General features: G+C 46.2%; 1 protein-coding gene across 10 annotated transcripts in view; it reads left to right on the top strand.

The window, feature by feature from the left end:
* The window catches only part of LPP (LIM domain containing preferred translocation partner in lipoma), a 353,044-nt gene that overhangs the window by 123,698 nt on the left and 209,597 nt on the right, over positions 1 to 19,749 (top strand). For all 10 annotated transcript variants that reach the window (XM_069792426.1, XM_069792421.1, XM_069792425.1 and 7 more), the window contains one exon: positions 6,033 to 6,234. In XM_069792426.1, the coding sequence (XP_069648527.1) occupies positions 6,042 to 6,234 (193 nt within the window). In that variant the 5' untranslated portion in view covers positions 6,033 to 6,041. The remainder of the gene's footprint in view (positions 1 to 6,032; positions 6,235 to 19,749) is intronic.

Raw genomic sequence — 19,749 nt, 5'->3', positions numbered from 1 at the left:
TACTGCCTGGTATTATCTTCTGTTGATATTCCTGGTCTGACATTTTTAGATAATGCGGTCTCATCTTGGGACTCGTGGATCCCAGTTCCTCTGCTGTGGTATATTCTTTCATGGTTAGAATTTTCTGAACTTAAGGCATTAAGATCATCCTAATGATAGAACCAGAGCACACTGTTTTCCTTATTTATGCAGTGTGATTTCACTCTTTGCTTTTAATGTTATTTATCATGGTTAGTCCAGTCTTATCCTCTGCCTCCAAAAGTAGGTGATGACTAATGCTTCCAAGGAAGGAAGTATAACAGAACCTCAGGCAGCCACAGCTGATTTCAGTCTGGTTTTTGTCTTTGATATTATTCATCATTTTACCCCTTCCATTTTAAGTTACCATTCTTAAAAAATGATCTTATGCTAGCATCCACCATTTCTTAAAAGGTAGCTGAAAAATTGAAGAGAGTTCATAGTAAATATACATGAATGAATCAGGAGAAGTCTGCTCTTTACAGTGAGTTTAATTGATACTTAATTTAAATGTTCAGATTTGATTTAACCAATGACCCGGCTGTGTTCTGAAAGGATCTGTGTAAGGAAGAGAGACAGGTCTGTAATGCAGATGACAGGGAACGTAACAAAATCCAATGGTTGGAAGCAGAGCTAGATAAATTTCAAGGCAGACATAAAGGAGAAGCTTTAATTATGGTGCTTAATTGCTTGCCCAAACAATTTACCTAATGCTGTGGTGGATTCTCCAATACTTGTATTCTTTCAGTGGAGGCTATGTATACTTTTTAACAAATATTCTTTAGCTCAACAAAAGCTTTGTGGAGTGATAGTGTGGGCAGAGTTCAGTATCCTGCACAGTACAGAAGGGCTAGATGAGATGGGCTTTCAAAGTAGTGACATAAGGAAGATTTAGGGGATTTTTGTCTGGGGTGGGGCAGTGAATTTGGGAAAGGAGTGTTGCCAGAGTGAGTAAGGAATCACAGGAAAAGCTAGTAGCAGCCGGATCAGGAACGGAGCTGTTGAGTTACTGGTGACCAAGGAGGATGGCTGTGTGAGCGGCAGGCAGAAATGCAGGGGGCTTCAGCCGAGACAGAGGGAGATGTGGCACTGATGGGGAAGCGAGAGGTTGCCGTCCCTCTGCGAGGGTTCCCAGGGACGCGGGCTCTGATGACAAAGATTGTTCAGCCTGGCTGTGTTAAGTGTTGGGTGGCTACATTTATTCAGGTTTGCTAGGAAGGGGCTCACTGAATGCAAACCATGCCTGACAAATGATTTGCTTGGAGCAGAAATGTGGGGGCAACTGTAGATTTAACCTACAGTTTAACTTTTCAGTGAGAGCTCTGTGGTCCAGCCAGTGACTTGAGCAGCACAGGGATCAGGCCCTTTGCATTTGGCGTCCAAGGAGCAGCAATAGGTGGCTTGTCCAGCAAAAGGCTGGTGAGACTCACTATTCTCCAATGCAGGGGGGTGGGGGGACGACGACTGTTTTTGAAGAACCAAAGTGATCGGGTTGGGTTTGATGGTTTTTCACTCCATCCGCTATTACCCTTGAAGGGGGAGCTTGCTGTATTCACCCTTAGAAATGGTTAATACAGCTATTGTAACAGCTCCGTCCCTGACAGCCAGGGTGAGCAGATCCACTTCACCACGTTCTCTGCCAGTGTGCCAGGATGTTTTTTCTGGTCCTGCATCTTGAGTTCCCCCAGGCCATCCGTCTTGATTCTCCTTTCAATGTGTTTTACCTGTTCCTTCATTCTCTCAAGCCTGCAATATCCAATACAGTTTATTCCTTTTATTGGCTGGGTTTCTCAGTGACTTTAGCCTTCTTGCAACCACTGACTTCTGCAATCCCCCACATCCCACATCTAGTTAGAAGCTTCTGAAAACAAAACTATTTACTGTAGAACTGGCAGAAATAACATATTTAGAAGGAAACACCTCAAAGACAAAAGTGAAACGAGTTTGCTAGTTGTGTTTGCTGACCAGCCACAAAAGCACTGCCTTTACCTATTTGGAAGTTCTCATCCGAGTGCAGGAACCACAGTGATGCAGAGGTGGTGGCATACGCAAGAGTAAGGTTAGAGTAAGAGGACTGGTTATAAGCCCAAGTTTCCCTGTGCTGTTTTGATTACTTTGTCCACATCACAAAACGTTCATCTGTTTTGCTCCAAAAAAGCTTCTGATCGAAAACCAGGCAATATTGTAGGGAATGGTGAGGGAGCAGTGATGGCTTTGTCTGAATTAGCCAGGGTGCTCCACCACGGAGAAGTCTGCAGAGAGAGGTGGAGGGCTGTGGCCTTCTGCGAGCCACTGTACCTTACATTATGCCTTGCCCTTGGCCTTTTACCAGATTAAAAAATGGGGGGGAAATAACAGCAAACCCAGAAGTTTAGCTTCAGCTGTTAAAAAGAGATTAATTCATTTTCTTTTTTTATGATCTCACAAAGTAGTTAAGCTAAATTTAATAGAGGCTAGGGAGCTGGGGCTGGAACAGACGAGGAAAAGGGAACTTGCTGAAAACATTGTCAAGGCACAGATAGCAAAAACGAATGGCAGCAAATGCATAACAGAAAATGAGAGAGGGAGAAAGAGGAAGAGAAAAGTCTAACGGGGAAACAATTAGAAAATACCACCACTGCCAAAACAAATGCATTAGAGGGTAGCTGAGAGGGAGCTGCGTGCCAGCTTACAGTCAGCAATTGAGTTACAGCAGTGTGGTCTTCACGCTCCCCAACTGTCCATAAGACCAGTCTGCTTTTTAAGCTCATTCATTGAGATGCACATTGTCTTCAGCCGTCCCCAGCACTGTGCAGCCTAGCTACTGAACCAGATATTCTTGGTTTGTGCATCACTCAACCTATCTCTGCCATCAGCTCGGCACCATCAACGTGGCAGACCATGAGAGCTCAGTGGGACCAAGGCGTGTTGTCTGGGAGGTGGTTAAAGAACGACTAGGGAGCTACCAGAACAGGAATGATGATAATCTGGTTGGTACTGGTTTGTTTGTTTGGTTTGTTTTTTTTTTTTTCTTTGAATCAGTATGGAGGTAATGTCCAGGGTCTGAGGGTGCTTCACGTTCTTTCATATGAGATGTCAAGCCAGGGGCTGAAAACCTGTCAGAATAAAACTCCAAGATGCTTTTAGCAATGAGTAAGGTATAGTCGTCTTTGGATGTAATAACTCTGCAGAGTGCAGAGTTGTCCTGTTTAGCTCTTAAGGCTGAGTGCCCTCATTGCTTTCTGCTCTTAAAACCTTGATAGTTGCCTGAGTTTTATTGCTGCGTTTTACATTTTTGAAGGATGTGGGAGGAGGCGGCAGCAGTGTAGGTGAATCTTACTGCTTGAGTGGCAGTTGTTTTCTAGGTCTAGCAGGACTGGTGCTGGCAATGGGAAGTACCAGGCGGTGGGAGCACGGTTCGGGTGCCCTCCGCCCCCAGCCGTCGCGGCTGGTTTCCTCTCCAGCCCTGTGTGGAGGACCTGCCTTTCACTTCTTGATTTCAGAATGATGCTCTGCACTGTTAATGTAAGGTCGGGTAGCAGGCATGTGGCAGGGGAAAGTCACATCCTTGCAGCTCAGCCTTGGACACTTGTCAATCTCCAGGGTGCTACTGCCACACTCCCATCTGCCTTGTTTCTAGCCAGTCCCAGTGGCTTCCTTTCACTGGTATTGGATGTCTAGTGCAACAGGCTCATCCTGTAGCGATAGGGATCACAAAACCGCTGCGTGCACGCCGAGCAGTCAGACTGCACGGTGAGGAAGAGCCACAAGTGTTGGGACTGATGTTTGGCACTTGCCAGTTCCAGTCCCACACAAGGAGCAATGGAGGTGGAAGATGACCACAAATTGTCTGTCTGCTAGTGTTGGGTCAGACACTGGGACTTAAATAGAAATGACTCCTCAGGTGGGAAACCTGTTACCTGGAGTAAAATTACTGGGCTGGAATAAGCACACATATATATACATCAGTTTTAGCAGTCATTGCTGTTAGCTGGAAGTACTGTCCCCACACTACCATGTGGAGACCTTACTCCTTTCCACCAGACTGACTCAGCATTGCTAATAGCAAATTGCTAGGACAAGGCCATCCATGCAGGAACCCTTATACCCAAGAGTCTTCATTTGCTTTTTTGATAAAGGACTCAACTGAATTTGCTCCACCACGGACCTTGTAGTATGCAGATTCTTTGCCAGCCAGGATGAGTTGACAAAATAGCTCTGCTCCTAAGTCCCAACAGCTTAGTCTTGACATTTCTAGTGATGTGTGAGCCCAAATTAGGAGAAAAGGGAAATGAAGTGTGATTTCTGCTTTGTTTTCTCTAGGTAGACTTAAATATGCTATCAGATATGCCTTCTTCCTGCCTAAATGTTCCATATAATCCTGGGGGCTGGTTGAAGAGCTCAGTGTTGTTTCTTTCTCCGAGAAGCATGTGTGCATGGAAGTCTTAGCTGTGAGGCACCAAGAATATGCCCAGGTAGGCTAGGAGTGGACCTGTGGCTGCATTCCTGCATGGTATCAGTGAGCTGCATGGGGCTGCACTTCTCAGCTTTGGAAATACTGCCTCACGAGCCATTCAAACAGATGGCTGCATGCATGACCACAAAGCTGTGTCAGAATAGCTGAGAGCTGTAGCACTGTGGACTTCGGTAATGATTTCACTCCAGGGGGGTCTACACCTGCCAGAGGCCGTCTTTCGTCCGTGCCCTTTCCTCTTCCCACCCTGAGCTCAGAAGACTGTTCACACCAGCTAATGCAGCCCTTTGCTGCCATGCGCAGCAGAGCTACGGCTCTGGTTTGCATCTCAGCCCTGGCAGATTGCACTTGCTGCTGCAGTTGGACACCACCTCTTTGCAAATCCAACAGCCTCTCTGTTTTGTCCCGTTGTTCCTAGATGGAAGTGCTTTTCTGCAATGGCAGTCTGCTAATGTCTCCCATGGCCTGGTGCTGTCTCTTGCACTGATCCTTTTCCGTGAACAAAACAAATCTTTCCTGATCAGGTCACAGCTGCCTGCTGGTTTTGGTGGCCTTGAAGAGTCCTAACACCAAAGCACAGTGTGGGCAGAAGTGAGAGGGTGCTCAAGAGCTCAAAAATTAACATTGGTTCTTGTTTGTGTGGAGTCTTCATGTCTTCATTACATCTCAAATCCAGCACTGTAGGACCATCTGATGGTACTGTAGGACCATCACTGCTACCTAGCGAGTGTGGTTTGTGTACGGTGAAAAGCACTTGTTCATTGCAACAAACAGGTTTTTTTATGGGCAACGTTTTCAGCAGTGTCTGAGTCCAGTTCTCAAAAGTGATGCAGGCTTTTAAGAGGCCAAAGCCAAGATTTTCATAAATAAGTAATGATTTGGGCTGCCTCTGTTTTCTGTTACACAAGTTGAGATGTCTAAAAGGAGCCTGGTTGTCAGCGGTTGTGGGATTCTGGCATTTTTTCAAAATTGATATGCTTTTAAAATATCTTAAGCTTGGCATTCAGAAATGGAGGTATCAAGAATGATTAGAAGCTTTTGAAATCCTTTTTCTTAAAAGTTTGAATGAAAATCACTGGGACATGGGGTCCTAAATGACGTGAAAAAACGCTAAAGGTGTATTTTGGAAGTGTGTCTGCCCATCTGACTACACTTGTCCCCAGAGCACCTGCACTGTTGTACGTTAATGTACTCACAAAAGCCTAACAGGGAAAGGGAAATATATCACTACTGTGCTGAATGGATGGTGGGATTGATGGGCTTCTCCATAGTATCAGCCTGCCTCCACTATGGTTTGGAGAAGAAAATAGCAATGCTTTTTGCAGGCACCAGTGATAAGCTGATCAGTAATTCTGACCTACTGGGGAAAGAAAGGCTGGTTTGTATCTTAAGTCCTGTACATTAGGACCAATATGTTTAAAGATAAGCATGCACAAGTTAAACATATTACAGGGTTTTGTAGGTTTGATTTTATAAACCAACAAAGTAGTAGGTTTGCAACTGTTACTTCCCCAGCCTAAATTCCTAATGGACGTGTGACTCTCTTTACCTCTACTCTCAGATCTGAACCATGTCCCACCCGTCCTGGCTGCCACCCAAGAGCACCAACGAGCCTGTTGGTCACGTTACTGCAAGGATGGAGACCACACACACCTTTGGGACTCCCAGCATCTCGGTGTCCACTCAGCAGACACCAAAGAAGTTTGCGCCTGTCGTTGCCCCCAAGCCAAAGTACAACCCATACAAGCAACCAGGAGGTGATGGTAAGTATTTATTTTTTTTAGGAAGGAACCACAACCGTCTAATGCAGAGGAATTGACTGCTAACACAGGCTGTTCTTGACTTGCTCTTTGTTGATGAGTTTGAGGGAGCCTCCCTGTTTCAGATCATTCAAATCAAGAAGAATGTGAAGGTATCTCTTACCCTCACTCTGGCTAGCTACCCTCCTGAGAGGTGCAGGGTTGAGGGAGGACACAGGGACAGATCTTCCTTGTTTTTAATTGGAAGCAGATGTCCTATGTCCAAAACTGGTACTTTTCAAGGGGTTTTGCTTGTTTGGTCTCTGCTGGCATGTGTTGATCCAAGGAGCTGGGGCTTGAACAATCCTTTTCAGTATTGGTTCTTTCATCCCAGCACAATGGGAATCCTTTACAAAATTGGGATTGAGCTGTGGGAGTATGGGTATAATTGGGGTGGTAGAGCATAAGTTTGGTAGATCACGTCTAGGATTGCTTCCTGTCCAGCCTGCTGGTTTGATTCAGTTTTATTCTTTTACCTCTGCTATGGAACACTTTTGAATATGAAATAATGTAATGATGTAATTCTGAGGATATTTATGTAACCGTTGCAATAGCCTCTGGAGCTGTTACGTCAGTAAAACAAACACCCGCCAGTCACCGTGTGTCGGCCTTCCTCTACCTCTTGCTTGCTTGTTCTCCTCTCTTCATGTAGTTGAGCAGCGAGCGTGGGAGTTGGGTTCCTGGCTTGTGGACACATGGAGGAAGGGAATTGCCGGCAGTGGGAGCACACAGCTGGGAAGCACCTCTGGGGTTTGCAATGGGAAACCTGCCAGTTGGAGCACCCAGGATGCCCCTAGCTGGCAGTGGAGAGTGTGTGATGGAACCTTACTGCAGCAGAAACAAGGTGGAAGCCAAGGATTGTAGGTGAGAGTGGTAGCTGTCTAGGCAGAGCAGTGACTTGACTATTCCTGGTGATTTACTATGGTTAGAAATGCGTGGAAAACTCTTTGCTATCCTCCTCTCCCCCCCAAGAAAAACTCAGTTGTATTCAAGAAAATTGCCAACCCAGCTTTTGATTTTCAGTTTTGGATGCTCTACTTTGTTCCATCGCCACTTTTCCCTATTTGTGTTGAGTGCAATAAGATAAATGTCATTGGTACCTTTTTTTCCTTTTTCTACTCTATCTTTTGAAAGCATACACATTTTCAGGAAGACTACAGAATAATGGAAAGGAGAAAGAAAAACAAAGTAGCATATTGAATCTCGCACTTGAACGATTTTCTAAAGTTAAGGACGTTTTGTAGGAAAGTTGGAAAAGTCTGACGAGTGTTTCGTTTTTTTTTCCTCTGCCACTCTAACTTCGGAGAATTCAGAACGAAAAAAGAAAATGTGTTGGAGGGGAAAAGCGAAGTCATATGCACCTGTTCTGTTGCCTTCAGTAACAAAACATTAGCAAGGAAGAGAAAGACATTTGGAATTAAAAAAGTAAAAAATAATCCATTTCTGAAGTGCAATGAAAATGTCACCTTCAAGTGAAGTGGAAATTCTGATTTTTCTAATTGTCTTAAAATTTAAAATAATAGTGGAAAATGACACTTTTTTTCTAGGAAAACTGTTGTTGATTAGCCACTATTTTTTTTGTGAAAAATGTCAGTATGCCTTAATTGTCAGTGCTTTCGTGATGGTAGATCCGGTTATATGTGACTCAGGAACATTATCACCTTCTAAAAAAATCCTTTGTTTCTTGGCATTTGGGGAGGGAGGTTTTCCCTAAGAGCAGAGCAGGCGCTGCAGGCTGAGAAGGGGAGACGAAGCACACAAACGTTTCCCATGCAACCCTGACGACCTGGTCCTGCAAGCAGCTGAGCATCGCCAGGTCTGTTAGAAACCGGGAGACATGAGGAGCTCACAGGGGGACTTTTTCAGTTCCAATCCCTTGCCTTGTCTGATGTTGGGCTTTTGGAGATCCCGTCGTTATCTGACAGGCCTGGAAGAGCTAAGGGTTGGCCAAGACCTGGTCAGGGACTGGCTTAGTGATGTGACAGCGTGCCTGCAGCTTAAGCTAATCCACTTTCGGAAGGTGACATGCTGCTGGTTGGTGTCAGCAGCCAGTGCAAAGCCATTAGCCCAGCCATATATAACTCTGAGAACATGAGGCTTCTGGGATCTGGCAGGCGAGAGGGGGACAGTGAGAAAATACTTAGCCCAACGTGCTTCAATCACTTTCTACGGCTCCCTTCTCTCCTCCAGGCTCCCTAGTTGTTTTTTCAATGACCTGCATTGTTTTTGCAGCAATAATTCAACCTGGGAGACAGCTCTGTGCCCCACTGGTTCCCTGCTTAAAGGAGTCATTTTGCCTAAATTTGTTCTCTGTTGGTCACAGGTCTTTCCCATCTGGTTAGCTGTGAGTCTGTAGCTGGAGGAGCTGCAGCATCCCCTAGCACCCCTGTGTGTTTTCATTGCTCCTGCCCCACCAGAGCTGCTTTGCTGGAGGCGTATGGGCTTTCCACCCAGCGTGCAGGTAGCACGCAGTGCAGCATCCTTCTGCGGGAGATGAGTGCGAGCAGCGGGCGCTGCTCCAGGGCTGCGATGGGGCAGAAAGCGGCCACGCACATCACAGCCTGGCACAGCCTTGCCTGCCCCAGCCATGTTACTGGAGTTGGCTCCTTGCTACCAGAGGCCGCAGGGACGGTATCAGGAATCTCTCTGGGAGACCAGCAAATTCTATTCCCGGTAATTTCTTCAGCTCGTTGTTTCTAGCATTCGGGAAAGTGCATCCTCTGGCCTCACATTTCTTTATTATTATTTTGTAGGCATGTTGCTTGCACGTAGCAAGTCTGCCCAGCTGATCACATTTGTGGTTTTATTTCTTCATTACGTTGAAAGTGCAGGGGAAAGACACTGGAGCGACAGGGTGTGGAGCAGGCTCTGTGTGCCCAGGGGGCATCGGCTGTACGCCCCTCTCCCTCCCACCAAGGCATTTCCTTGGTCTCACCTTGACTTTGATTCTCTCCCCCCCCCCCAACACCTGCACAAAAATCGCCCAGCAGGTGCTGATTAAAAGCTACTCAATGGAACTTTAAAAGAAGTTAGAAATGGTTAAATGACTGAAAAAAAGTGAAATTGCAACAGCCAACAGTTTATAAACCAGCAGCATTTTAATGTGACTTGAAGCACTCAAGGCGTGCATGGTTTAGACCAGCTAATTGAGCAATTTTCCTAGCGCTGCCAGCCCCCCTCCTCATTATTTGCCATGCTGACTCACTGCAACTTGTTTTAAACTAGATTTATCAACTCATCAAAGCAGAGACCGTGTCTTGCTGTCACAGGGATCCATTTGGGGGCTCCCAGGTATGACTCCAGTAGTAATAATAATCAATAAGACCACAGCTCTCATTAACATCCTGCACAGGTCTTTGCTGTGCAGCTAGCTAAAGAGGTGGGCACAGCTGTGTTTTTTATAGGTCCTAGGAACACTGGACCAGACTTCCATGTGCTGTGGTCTGGTCTGGATTTCTGGAGGATTTAGTGCTAGTGTTCCCCTCTGCGACAGTTTGCGGGGGATTAACCTTGCCTGATCCTGGGAGGCATAGGCACCGCGGTCCCCAGGACGTGCAGGTGCCCGACATCTTACACAGCTCTGTATTTACCCCATGGAGGGAGGAGAGCTGCTCGAGCTTGGGGAAGATGGTTTTCTACAAGAAAAACAAGTGTGCATGGGGCAGAAGTGTAGCTGCTAATGAATTAGGCTGGAAATAAAAAATTAGATATCCAGACACTTGAGCAGTGGCCCTGAAAGAGTGGAACTGGGGCCAAGGGTGGTCCTTGGGTGGAGCTGGATGTGTTTGAAGTTTGAGAGCATCTTTTCTTCATCCTGGGAGAAGATGGGTCCTGAGATGGATGAGACATCATCCAGCTGTGGGTCTTGACAGTGCACTTCTATTTGGCTTCTTTCCCTATGCTCATGTGTTTGGTGCTACCTGCCTCCTCCCTGTGTTCCTCAGCAGACCCTGTCCAACAGTGTGCATAAGGGGTCTTGTCCTCTGTACTCACTGAGCAAAAGAATCTTTTAAGCAAAAGAATGCCTTTTGCCAAAGGGACGGTATTAATTTTGTTTCCTTTAAAAGCATTGGATGTCCTATCATTGCAAGTTCTCAAGGTCAGGTTGGATGGGGCTTTGAGCAACCTGATCTGTGAAAGATGTCCCTTCCAATGCCAGGGGGGGTTGGATTAAATGATCTTTGAAGGTCCCTTCCAACCCAAACCTTTCTGTGATTCTGTGGTTGCCCTCCCTCCTTTCCCTGCTGCTTATTTCTCTCCTGCTCTCCAGCTTTTACACTTACATCAGTATTTCAGCATCTTCAACAGGGCTGGGGCCTTGGGGGAACTGCCACACAGATGTTCCCGTCTATGCTGGGCTCAGGAAGATGGAGAGGATTTATAGCTTGCAGATGAAGCAAATTCCCTTTTCTCCTCTTTTCCCTAGTCCCAGAAAAGGGGGCCTCACCCTCCAGGGTGGACTAAAGAGGCGTCTGGTGCGGAGTGAGGTTGGTGAAGGTTGATCTACCGGCTTTGTGCACGCTCCTGTGGGCCTGGTGGCGTCGGCACCAGCCCAAGCTTGCACGCTCCATGGCACGGGGAGGAGAGCTGGCAGCTGCTCCCAAGTGAGTGCTGCTGGGGCAGGGCAGTCGGGGTGCACTCGGATGGCATCACGGGTTGTGAGGCTTCAACAATGTGTAAAAAAATCTGTTGTTAGCCTGAGGCACTCGGAAAAGCCTGAGTTGGGGCTCTTCAGGCTGTTGGATGGCTTGAGCACAGTGACTGGCAAGCTTTGCAGTTTGATGTGCTTTCTAGTTTGGATCCTTTTGGTTTCAAGCTCGTTTTCATAACTGCAAAAGCTCTTTTCCCCTCACCTTTCCCCATCCCCTTCAAATAAAACTCTGCAGACATGAAGCAGTGCAGGTCCAGGAGGAGCCACACTGTGCTGATGCAGGTTGAGCACAGCCAGTGAGCTGCCTAAGCCCAGTTGGGTTGCAAGGTTGGGCTTTCCAGTCCAGCATTCGTGAGCACTGCCACAGTTCCCTGTGGGTTGAATACACCTCCTCTGCCATCATGCATGATCCCTTGAAGGGTGGTTTGATGGTGGCAGGGAAGGGAACAAGTCCCTCCTCACCTACTGGGATGTGCCAGATCATTGCTTGGCACCCAGGAGGTCTCCTGCTCCTGCAAAGATGACTGTCTCTGCTCCCAAGAAACCAATATTCCTCATATTCTTGCAATGTCTTTCATTCATACAAATCCGACAATGAGTGTTTCTCAAGCTGCCTAAGACAGACTGAGATATCGCAGTGCCAGCCCTGGCCAGAAAGGGATGTGTAGACAGCATCCCTCCCAGGACAGTCGCTTGGTTTACGGGGCTGCCCAGCACTTGGATGTGCTTCTCTGTCAACCTCTGAGGCTCTGAGGACATACTTTGCAAAATTAGCCACTTTAGTTTATGCTGCTGGGCCCTTCTAAATTCAGTATTTATTAGTGCTGATGTCTTTTCCTTGTAATTGCCACCCTTGGTGAATATAATACCTGCAGAAACAGTTGATATAGATTTAATAATGGAAACTAAATGAAGGGATAAGAATCGAAGCAAGCTCTTCCCTTCTCCTTCTGTTCCTTGGGTGACTTTCAGATATGGTGAACAAGAAGACTCATGTGAAGGTCTTTGAGGTTTTAATTACTTTTTTAAAAAAAAAAAACAACCAACAACAAAAAACCCGCATCTCCTTCCATTTCCCTTGGTCAGAGGACAGGGCAAGTGACTTATGAGACAAGGCACAACAGCAGGACCAGCTCCAGGGCGAGGTTATGTGGTTGACACCAATGTGTATGCTTGAACCCAGCTGATCCAGGTTTCCCAGGGCTTGACTCTCCCTGCCCTCCTCCCCTTCATGTGTGTGGAGGCTCTTGAGCACTGGCAAATTATATTCTGCTATGTCTGTAGGGGACTGGGAGCGTGAACTATCAGTTTGTTGTTTTGTTTTTGTCTTTTTTTTTTAATAGGCAGATATACCTAGTGGGTTTTGTTTACAGCAGCTGCTATCAGTAGCTCTGTCTAATTTTTGAAGCTTGGATATGGATTTATTGGACTAGACACTCCATGTTTTAGCTGTGCCGTTCCCTGCTCTGCAATCTTTGACAGTTCATAGAAGCTAACCAGGTCGAGAGTCTATTCATTACTTGGATGAGAGCCCTGCAAGGATAAATTCAGGCTGACTTGGGAGATTCTGCGGGTATTTTATTGGTTTTTTTTTCTGGTTGTCTGTGCTGTGTGTGCACCATAGCAAGAGGAATCTTCACTAGTGGGAGGGCTGTGTTGGTTAAGAGGCAGTGAGGCGGTGTACCTGCTCCTTGGTGCTTCTCATGATCTTCTGCAAGTGCTGTGCTCATCATTGGAAGGAGGCTGGGGTGCAGGAGCAGCGAGCTGTCTCAGCTGCACTCCGGTGGTGGTTTGTGTGCACCTTGTCCAACACTAACATGAGATAATGTGATTTAGTCTTTCATCACGGTGGAAGCAGAGGCTTTCTGTCTTGCACGTGTTGTGAGTTATGCATGTGGACCATTGCTGCAGCCCAGATGAGGCATGGGAATACATTTTTACTTGGTCGGTTTGATGCTGAATTGAGTCCTGTGAGTACCAGAGTTTTTCCAGTGGGATCTGCTGGTCTCTGCCTCCTGCCTCGCTCCTCAGCTCTGCCACCAGCTGAAAAAAATCACCGATGCTCTGGGAGGCAGTGTCTCGGTGATGGGACAAAAAAATAGGCTGAGAAGTGCTCTAATCCTTTTCTGGTCCCATCCCTCTCAGGGTTGAGGTCACAGAGATGAAAAATGTAGTGGGAATAAAGAGGTAACCTTAGCGTTGCAAATCATCCTGACTGAACCTGAGCACAGCCCCCATGTTAGTGCTTGTTTTTTAGAGAAAGCTTTTTTAAAGTGCCTATTATAAACTTCTAAAGTCCTTCTTAATCCTCGCTCTCGTTCTTCCATGTGTTTCTTGTGCTGAATGAAATGGAGCAGATGAAGCAATACTTTATTCATTAGTGTCAGAACTGCATCATCCACAGGCTCTTACAAAATACAGCCAGTGAAAATTAACTTGAAGCTCCAGGCCTCTTTGTGGTGGCTTTGCTACCTTCTACACAAGAGCATTTAAAGCAAAACAAAGCCCCTGAACCCCGCAGAACAAGCAGGAAGGCGGGGGTCCCTCATTAAGGGGTAGCTGCGAACCAGTTCAGAGCAGCCTTTCGGAAGTGTCCATTGATTTCTCTCTAATGACATCCTCTTCCCTGTTGGTTAAGAACCAAGTGAAACCAGTTGGAAATGAGTGGTGGTTCTCATTTGTATAATAGCGGATTTGAACTGCCCCAAGCAAGCCAAGCTGTGTTGAAGAGGCATGAGACCAAGCTGGTGCCTTTGTGCCTGGGCAGCATCTCTCTACTCAATATCTTATGAGTTACGGAGACGTGGAGTTTTGCCCAGTTGTCCACAGCACAGTGACCAGTATCAGGACTTGTGATTCTCACCAGTGTAAATAAACTGGCTATGCGTGAGTCCTTCTGTTTTGATTGCGGTCATCCCAAAAGTTGTTACTGCTTGAACTGGATAATAGTGTCTGCATCTGTTTTTTTTGTTAGAGACAAATACGTAGGTCTGTGGTCTCGGCTTTGCTCTCAGGATGAACATTTTCTTTCTTGAAATACCAGCTCAGATAATGGCACTGGGAAAAATGCAACATAAAACAGGTGCATAAAAACTATTATTGAACCCATATACTTATCCATAGTTCACAAAATGTCAAGTCAAGCCACCAGGTTTTATTAACAATTCTGACTGTGTTTTGTTAGAATTACAAATATTAAACTTTCACAGGCTCTGGAACACGTTGCCTCTTATTTGGGAAGTACTTAAAGTAGTGCCTAGCCTTGTTTTTCATTCTGGTGAGTGAGCTCGTATTTTCTCTGTTATTTGGTATCATAAAGCAAACACTATACTCCTCAGCAGGTAGATTTTTAATTTTTTCTTCCATGCTTATTTTTTTCTCATTTTCTTTCCCTCCTGTCTGTCTGTTCTTCCAAGATACTATATTTAATTTTTCCACTTCATTATTTCAAACATTGCATAGTGATTCATCTTTGCAGTGGCCTGTTCTGTGAACCACAATAGTTTGGGTAGAATAAAGAAAAAGGGCAAAAAAGGGAAGGGGAAAAGAGAAAAAAAGATGGTTCTGACATAAACTGGAATGGAAAGAAGCCATCTTTTTATAACTCGAATTGCAAACATCTGTCATTGACTATATCAAACCTATTTTTAAAAAGATAATGTTTGCCCCCTATATGGTTTTAAAGGGCTGTGGTGCCCAATCAAAGCGAGAGAGCAATGTTAATGCAGAAATAGCTTGAATTCAAGCAGGCAGCACTTGTCCCTTTTATTTTAATCTGAAATTTTAACATCCTCCAGATGCTAGTCTGTTAAATAATAACAATTGTTATATGACAGTTAACAGTCAAGTAATATTTTTTATTTTTTTCCCTTGTTCATACAATGCAGCTCTTCTATGCCCTGAAAACTGACTGTTATAATAAAGGATTATATGTGTATTTTTCCTTTTCTCTGCCTAAAGCTTTTTTACACTGTCAGACAGAGTACTGCTAAGTCAGAGCAACCAATAAATGTCTATTGGATTATATTACAGGTTGGTCTAATAAAAGGTTAGAAGAATGAATGAGCAACTCTTGAAGCCACAGAAGCTGTACTTGTGGCCAAAGAGCAGGCATTTCTGGCAGTGAACACTACACAATTACAATTTGGACTAAATATACGGAGCCCGAAATGCTTGTTGCTAAGCAAAGCGTGTTGAGATGGACTGGGCACAAGAGCTGAGGGTCTCTGAGTAGGACTGAGAGTCCTGCGGCTCTGGCTGCCCCAGAGAGGGTAGTAATGCAGAAGTGGATGAGCAGAAATCTGGTCTAGTTCCTAATAAGCAGACATCACTATCTGAAAATTCCCCTTCTGTCGTCGTCTTTAACTAGCATGCACGCTGGAAAGTTGTAGCCACGGAATAATGTGCAAGCACGCTCTAGGAGCTGGAGCAGGGATTTACCCAAACTATTTGAGGAGCTGTGAAGTGCAAAAGACTCACAGGTCTTTTCCAACTCTTAATTCCTGTGATGACAATGACTAAGGAAAGGTTTTGGTTTAGTATAGACATGACCAAACCATAATGCAAAGCCTGGCCTGAAGGGCTGGTTGGTAGAAATCACGCTGACATGAGAACTGGCATTTGTTTTGCCAGACGCTGAGTTGACGGGAAACACTGTGGAGGTGAGGAATAATTGTAAGAGGAGGACCCTGTGCACCTGGGCCACCTCTGTTACAAGATTCATTTGGAAAGATTTAGCAACTGGCTTTTCTAGGTATTCTGCAATGGCATTGGGCTTTGTATGGTCTGGGCACCTGTGGTTTGAGGGTCTGCCTGGGGGTCCTGCTGCGGGAGCTGCCCCTGAGCGAGCTGGTGGGAGGAGAGGGGGGCCCTCAAGAGTAGGAAAATGGTACTAAACCAGTACTAGTAAACACAATCTTTTGAAAGTTGATTTAATATAAGAAATTATAGAAGTTTGAAATTTATGTTCTAAAAACTGAATGTGATGAGGGTTAAATTCTTACTAAGTGGAGACTGATGGTTTCTGAGCTTGATGACCCCATCCTGAGCTACATCAGCTGGCAGCAGACCCATTCTTTAACAGCATCAACAAAATCAACTTTCCTTAACTTTCTGCCCCATGTACTCCTCAGCACAAGCTCACAATCTCAGCTCCAAGTTTCCCAGCTACCCCACTGGCCCCATCACCTAGGGCTCTTATGCCAAGGACACAGTGCCAGGCTGTGGCTGTTTCAGCACATACTGGGAGCATGTTGGGTGTCCTTGGGACCACTCTGCACCTACAGTTGGGAGCATTTCCAGCTGCCTTCCTCGTCCAGAGCAATACAGCTCAGCTCTTTCTAGGACCAGGTCACCTCTTGGCCCCTGAAGTGTCAAGGTCAGCTTTACAATGTGCTGTCGAACCCTTCAAGGGAATGTGCTAACCTGATGTGTGTTATGTATTTGCAAAGTTTTTTGCAGGAGAGCGAAAAGGGATAATCGTGCTTCCTGGGCCACTTCTTGGGAAGGGTAAGGAAAGGAGGATTTCTCAGTGAGGATCTGTCATGGTTTAACCCCAGCTGGGCCAGCCACTAAGCCCCACGCAGCCGCTCGCTCACTCCCCTCACGTCGGGATGGAGGGGAGAGTTGGAAGAGTAAAAGTGAGAAAACTTGTGGGTTGAGATAAACACGTTTTCACAGGTAAAGCAAAAGCCACACACGCAAGCAAAGCAAACCAAGGAATTCATTCCCCACTTCCCATGGGCAGGCAGGTGTTCAGCCATCTCCAGGAAAGCAGGGCTCCATCACCCGTAACGGTGACTTGGGAAGACAAATGCCATCACTCCAAATGTCCCCCCTTTCCTCCTTCTTCCCCCAGCTTTATATGCTGAGCATGACGTTGTATGCTCTGGACCATCCCTTGGGTCAGTCAGGGTCCGCTGTCCCGGCTGTGTCCCCTCCCAACTCCTTGTGCCCCCCCAGCCTGCTCGCTGGTGGGGTGGGGGGAGACGCAGAAAAGGCCTCGGCTCTGTGTGAGCCCTGCTCAGCAATAACGAAAACATCCCTGTGTTTTTAACAGTTTTCAGCAGGAATCCCAAACATACCCCCATAGTAGCTACTGTGAAGATTAACTCTATCCCAGCCAAAAGCAGCACAGGATCCACTAACATCTCCCCGCTGGCAGGCAGTGAAACACAGGAGGTAAAGGTCCATTCTTCTCCCTTCCCAGTCCTGCGATTTAAAATGTTTGAACACGCACTTCAGAAGCCGGGGAAGTAAAAGCCCCCAGTTGTGCCAGGAGACTCTGCAAAGGCCACGGCGAGCGAAGGGGTTGCGGAGTGTTAATACAGTCCATCATTTTGTAACGAGCCCGATGTTCTTGTATGAGCCGTGTCAGGCTGTTGTCTGCACGCTGTCTTTGCTGATCACAGTAATCGGGTCATAAGAGAGGGAGAAGTAATAGTGCGTCTCTTAGCAACCAGCCCCAGGAGAAAGAGAAAATTACTCAAACAGACTATCCAGGCAGGGAAGTAGAAAGATGAAATTTTCTGAAAGTCTGTTGGAAAGTGCTCAGGGACATAATTCTTTTATGTGCGAGATCCTTATACGCTGGATCCAATGATATCAGACACTTTTTTTTCTTGTCATCTTCCTGGTAAACTTTTATTTTTAATTGGCCTCGGAAAAACAGGGCGGGGAAAAACCCCTCTGAAACAGAGACATTTTAAAAAATAAGTGGCAGATTTTTGTATTATCCTTAACAAAGCCAGGGAGAAGGGAGGGAGGGGAGGTCAGTGTGTCGCAGGCAGGAGCTGAGGGGAGCCTCTTATCTCTGCACGAGTGCTTTGAATGCTTCCCATGTCAGTACTGGCCAAAGCACGTTGCTGTATGTGCCGATGCCGTGGTGGCATGTACAAAATGAACTTGTTGGGTCTCCGTTGCATTGCACGGGGTGTCACGTCCCATGAGTGTCACGGACCGTGTGTTGTGCTGATTGACAGCTTGGCAGAGAGCTTTACCCGATGTGCCCTCCCAGCGGCCGTGCCGGGACAGCCCAACTGAGAGGTCAAACAGGGCAGGTACGGGTCGAGTTCATGCCAGCAGCCTTTCCCTCATTACCCTGGTTTTCTGTCCTCTTCTGAGCTACTGGTTTGTGTAAGACATGTAGGGGAACGTATCTGAGGCCTTCTCAAAGACCATTTGGCCAACATTGGCCCCAGGGCTCAGGGGGGAGGGCGGTGGTGGGGACAGTCTGGAAATCATAGTAATAAAATTAGATATTTGCGCTTTGCGTCTGGGCTGGGGACAAGAAATTAGATATTTGCACTTTGCGTGTGGGACGGGGGCAAGCTTGTGTGCTCATATCTTGTGCTTTTAAAAGATTATTTTTATTCTAGCAAGTTGCATTTCTGTGGTCAGCTAGACTATATGCTTCCTGATGGGGTATAGTGGCTGTTTAGGGGACGGGGACCATGTCTGGCACAGTCTGCCCACCCTCGCTAAGCAAGAGCATAAATCCATGTGTGTTTAATGGAAAGGTGCATGCTCTAAGATGGTTGAGATTCCCCTAGATTTGCGGTTGCATCCTTAAAACTATTGCGGGACCAAAATGTTTCTGAAAGCCTGGCTTAGTCCCTGGCTCTGAGGAGACATAAGAAAACTGTTGCATACGTGGAGGGGAACAGACGCTTTTAGGTGACTGATCCACCTACTAATCTGTGCCCTTCCTCTGCTTTTGGCTGCTCTGTGATCCCAGGACGTGTCCAGGTTGTGCAGAGGGATCAGCTCACCTCTGCATGGGATAGCTTGACTTCCAGTAACAGGTTTACCTGCAGATTTGTGTGGTTTAATGAAGGCTGCAACCATTCCCCCAAATCAGGATCCTGGACAGTTGGGTAGAGGGTTCAGGCTGACCTCTGAGCTGCTGTGGTTGAGCTGTTGTTGGTACCAGTGTTTACTCAAGTCTCTGTGTTCACGGGCTTGGGTTCAACCTATGGATGGTATTGCAGACCTGTTCCAGGAAAGAATTGCTAAAGTTTTCGGAGACAAGGCTGACTTCAGCATCTTATCCTGGAAATAATCAGTAGAAGAGAGAGGAGAAAAAAACCAACCTTGCAGCCATACAGAATTAATAGCTTAGGAGTAACATCTACTACTGTCAGGGAAAAGTGAGATAAGGAACAATATTAATTGTAACTGCTTCCAAGCAAATCATAGGGGCTGCTGCTTTGCTGTCTTGTCATAAAGAAGAAAGACTTTCTTCTCCTTAAAAGTTTGGTAATTGAAGAGTTTCCTTGCTATTTTTGTGAGTGCCAGTAAGTGACGTTTCCTGGAAATTTTCCCCCAACTCTATAAATACCACCCTAGGGTTTACAACAGTGACTCAGTTTGGGAAGTCAATGCCATGCACTTCCTCAATGCAGCCAGACAGCCCCCCGGGTGGAGTGCACAACTTCTGCAAAACCTTTAATTGGTTGTTAAACTGCAGTACAATTAGGTGCCTTCTTGAAAACCGAATTCCTGTTGCTCAAGCTTACCTTCCTGTTGTGTTAGAGATGAAGGCACAGGGGGAGGCTGAAGCACAGTTTGGGTCTGGAAAGTTGTAACTGGCATTTCAAGGTGCCACCTTTTGGTAACATGCTTATTGAATGACTTCAACTGACAGATAGATGAGATGTTTCTAATTGCCACCCCTCACTGTCCTGGGACCAAGATAATCTCACAGGTCTTGCTTTTGTAACTGGGTCTTTTCCTCCTTCCTGTTATGTGTTTGATGTCACTTTTTGTACCAACTGGGCACAAATAGAGCCATTTGTAATTCTTTGTGTGGTACCCAAGGAGAAATAGGA

The sequence above is a fragment of the Haliaeetus albicilla genome, chromosome 9 (assembly GCF_947461875.1).
Source record: "Haliaeetus albicilla chromosome 9, bHalAlb1.1, whole genome shotgun sequence".
NCBI classification, from domain to species: Eukaryota; Metazoa; Chordata; class Aves; order Accipitriformes; family Accipitridae; genus Haliaeetus; species Haliaeetus albicilla.
Note: the sequence above shows the minus strand (reverse complement) of the source record. Positions and strands in the feature narration are given on the sequence as shown.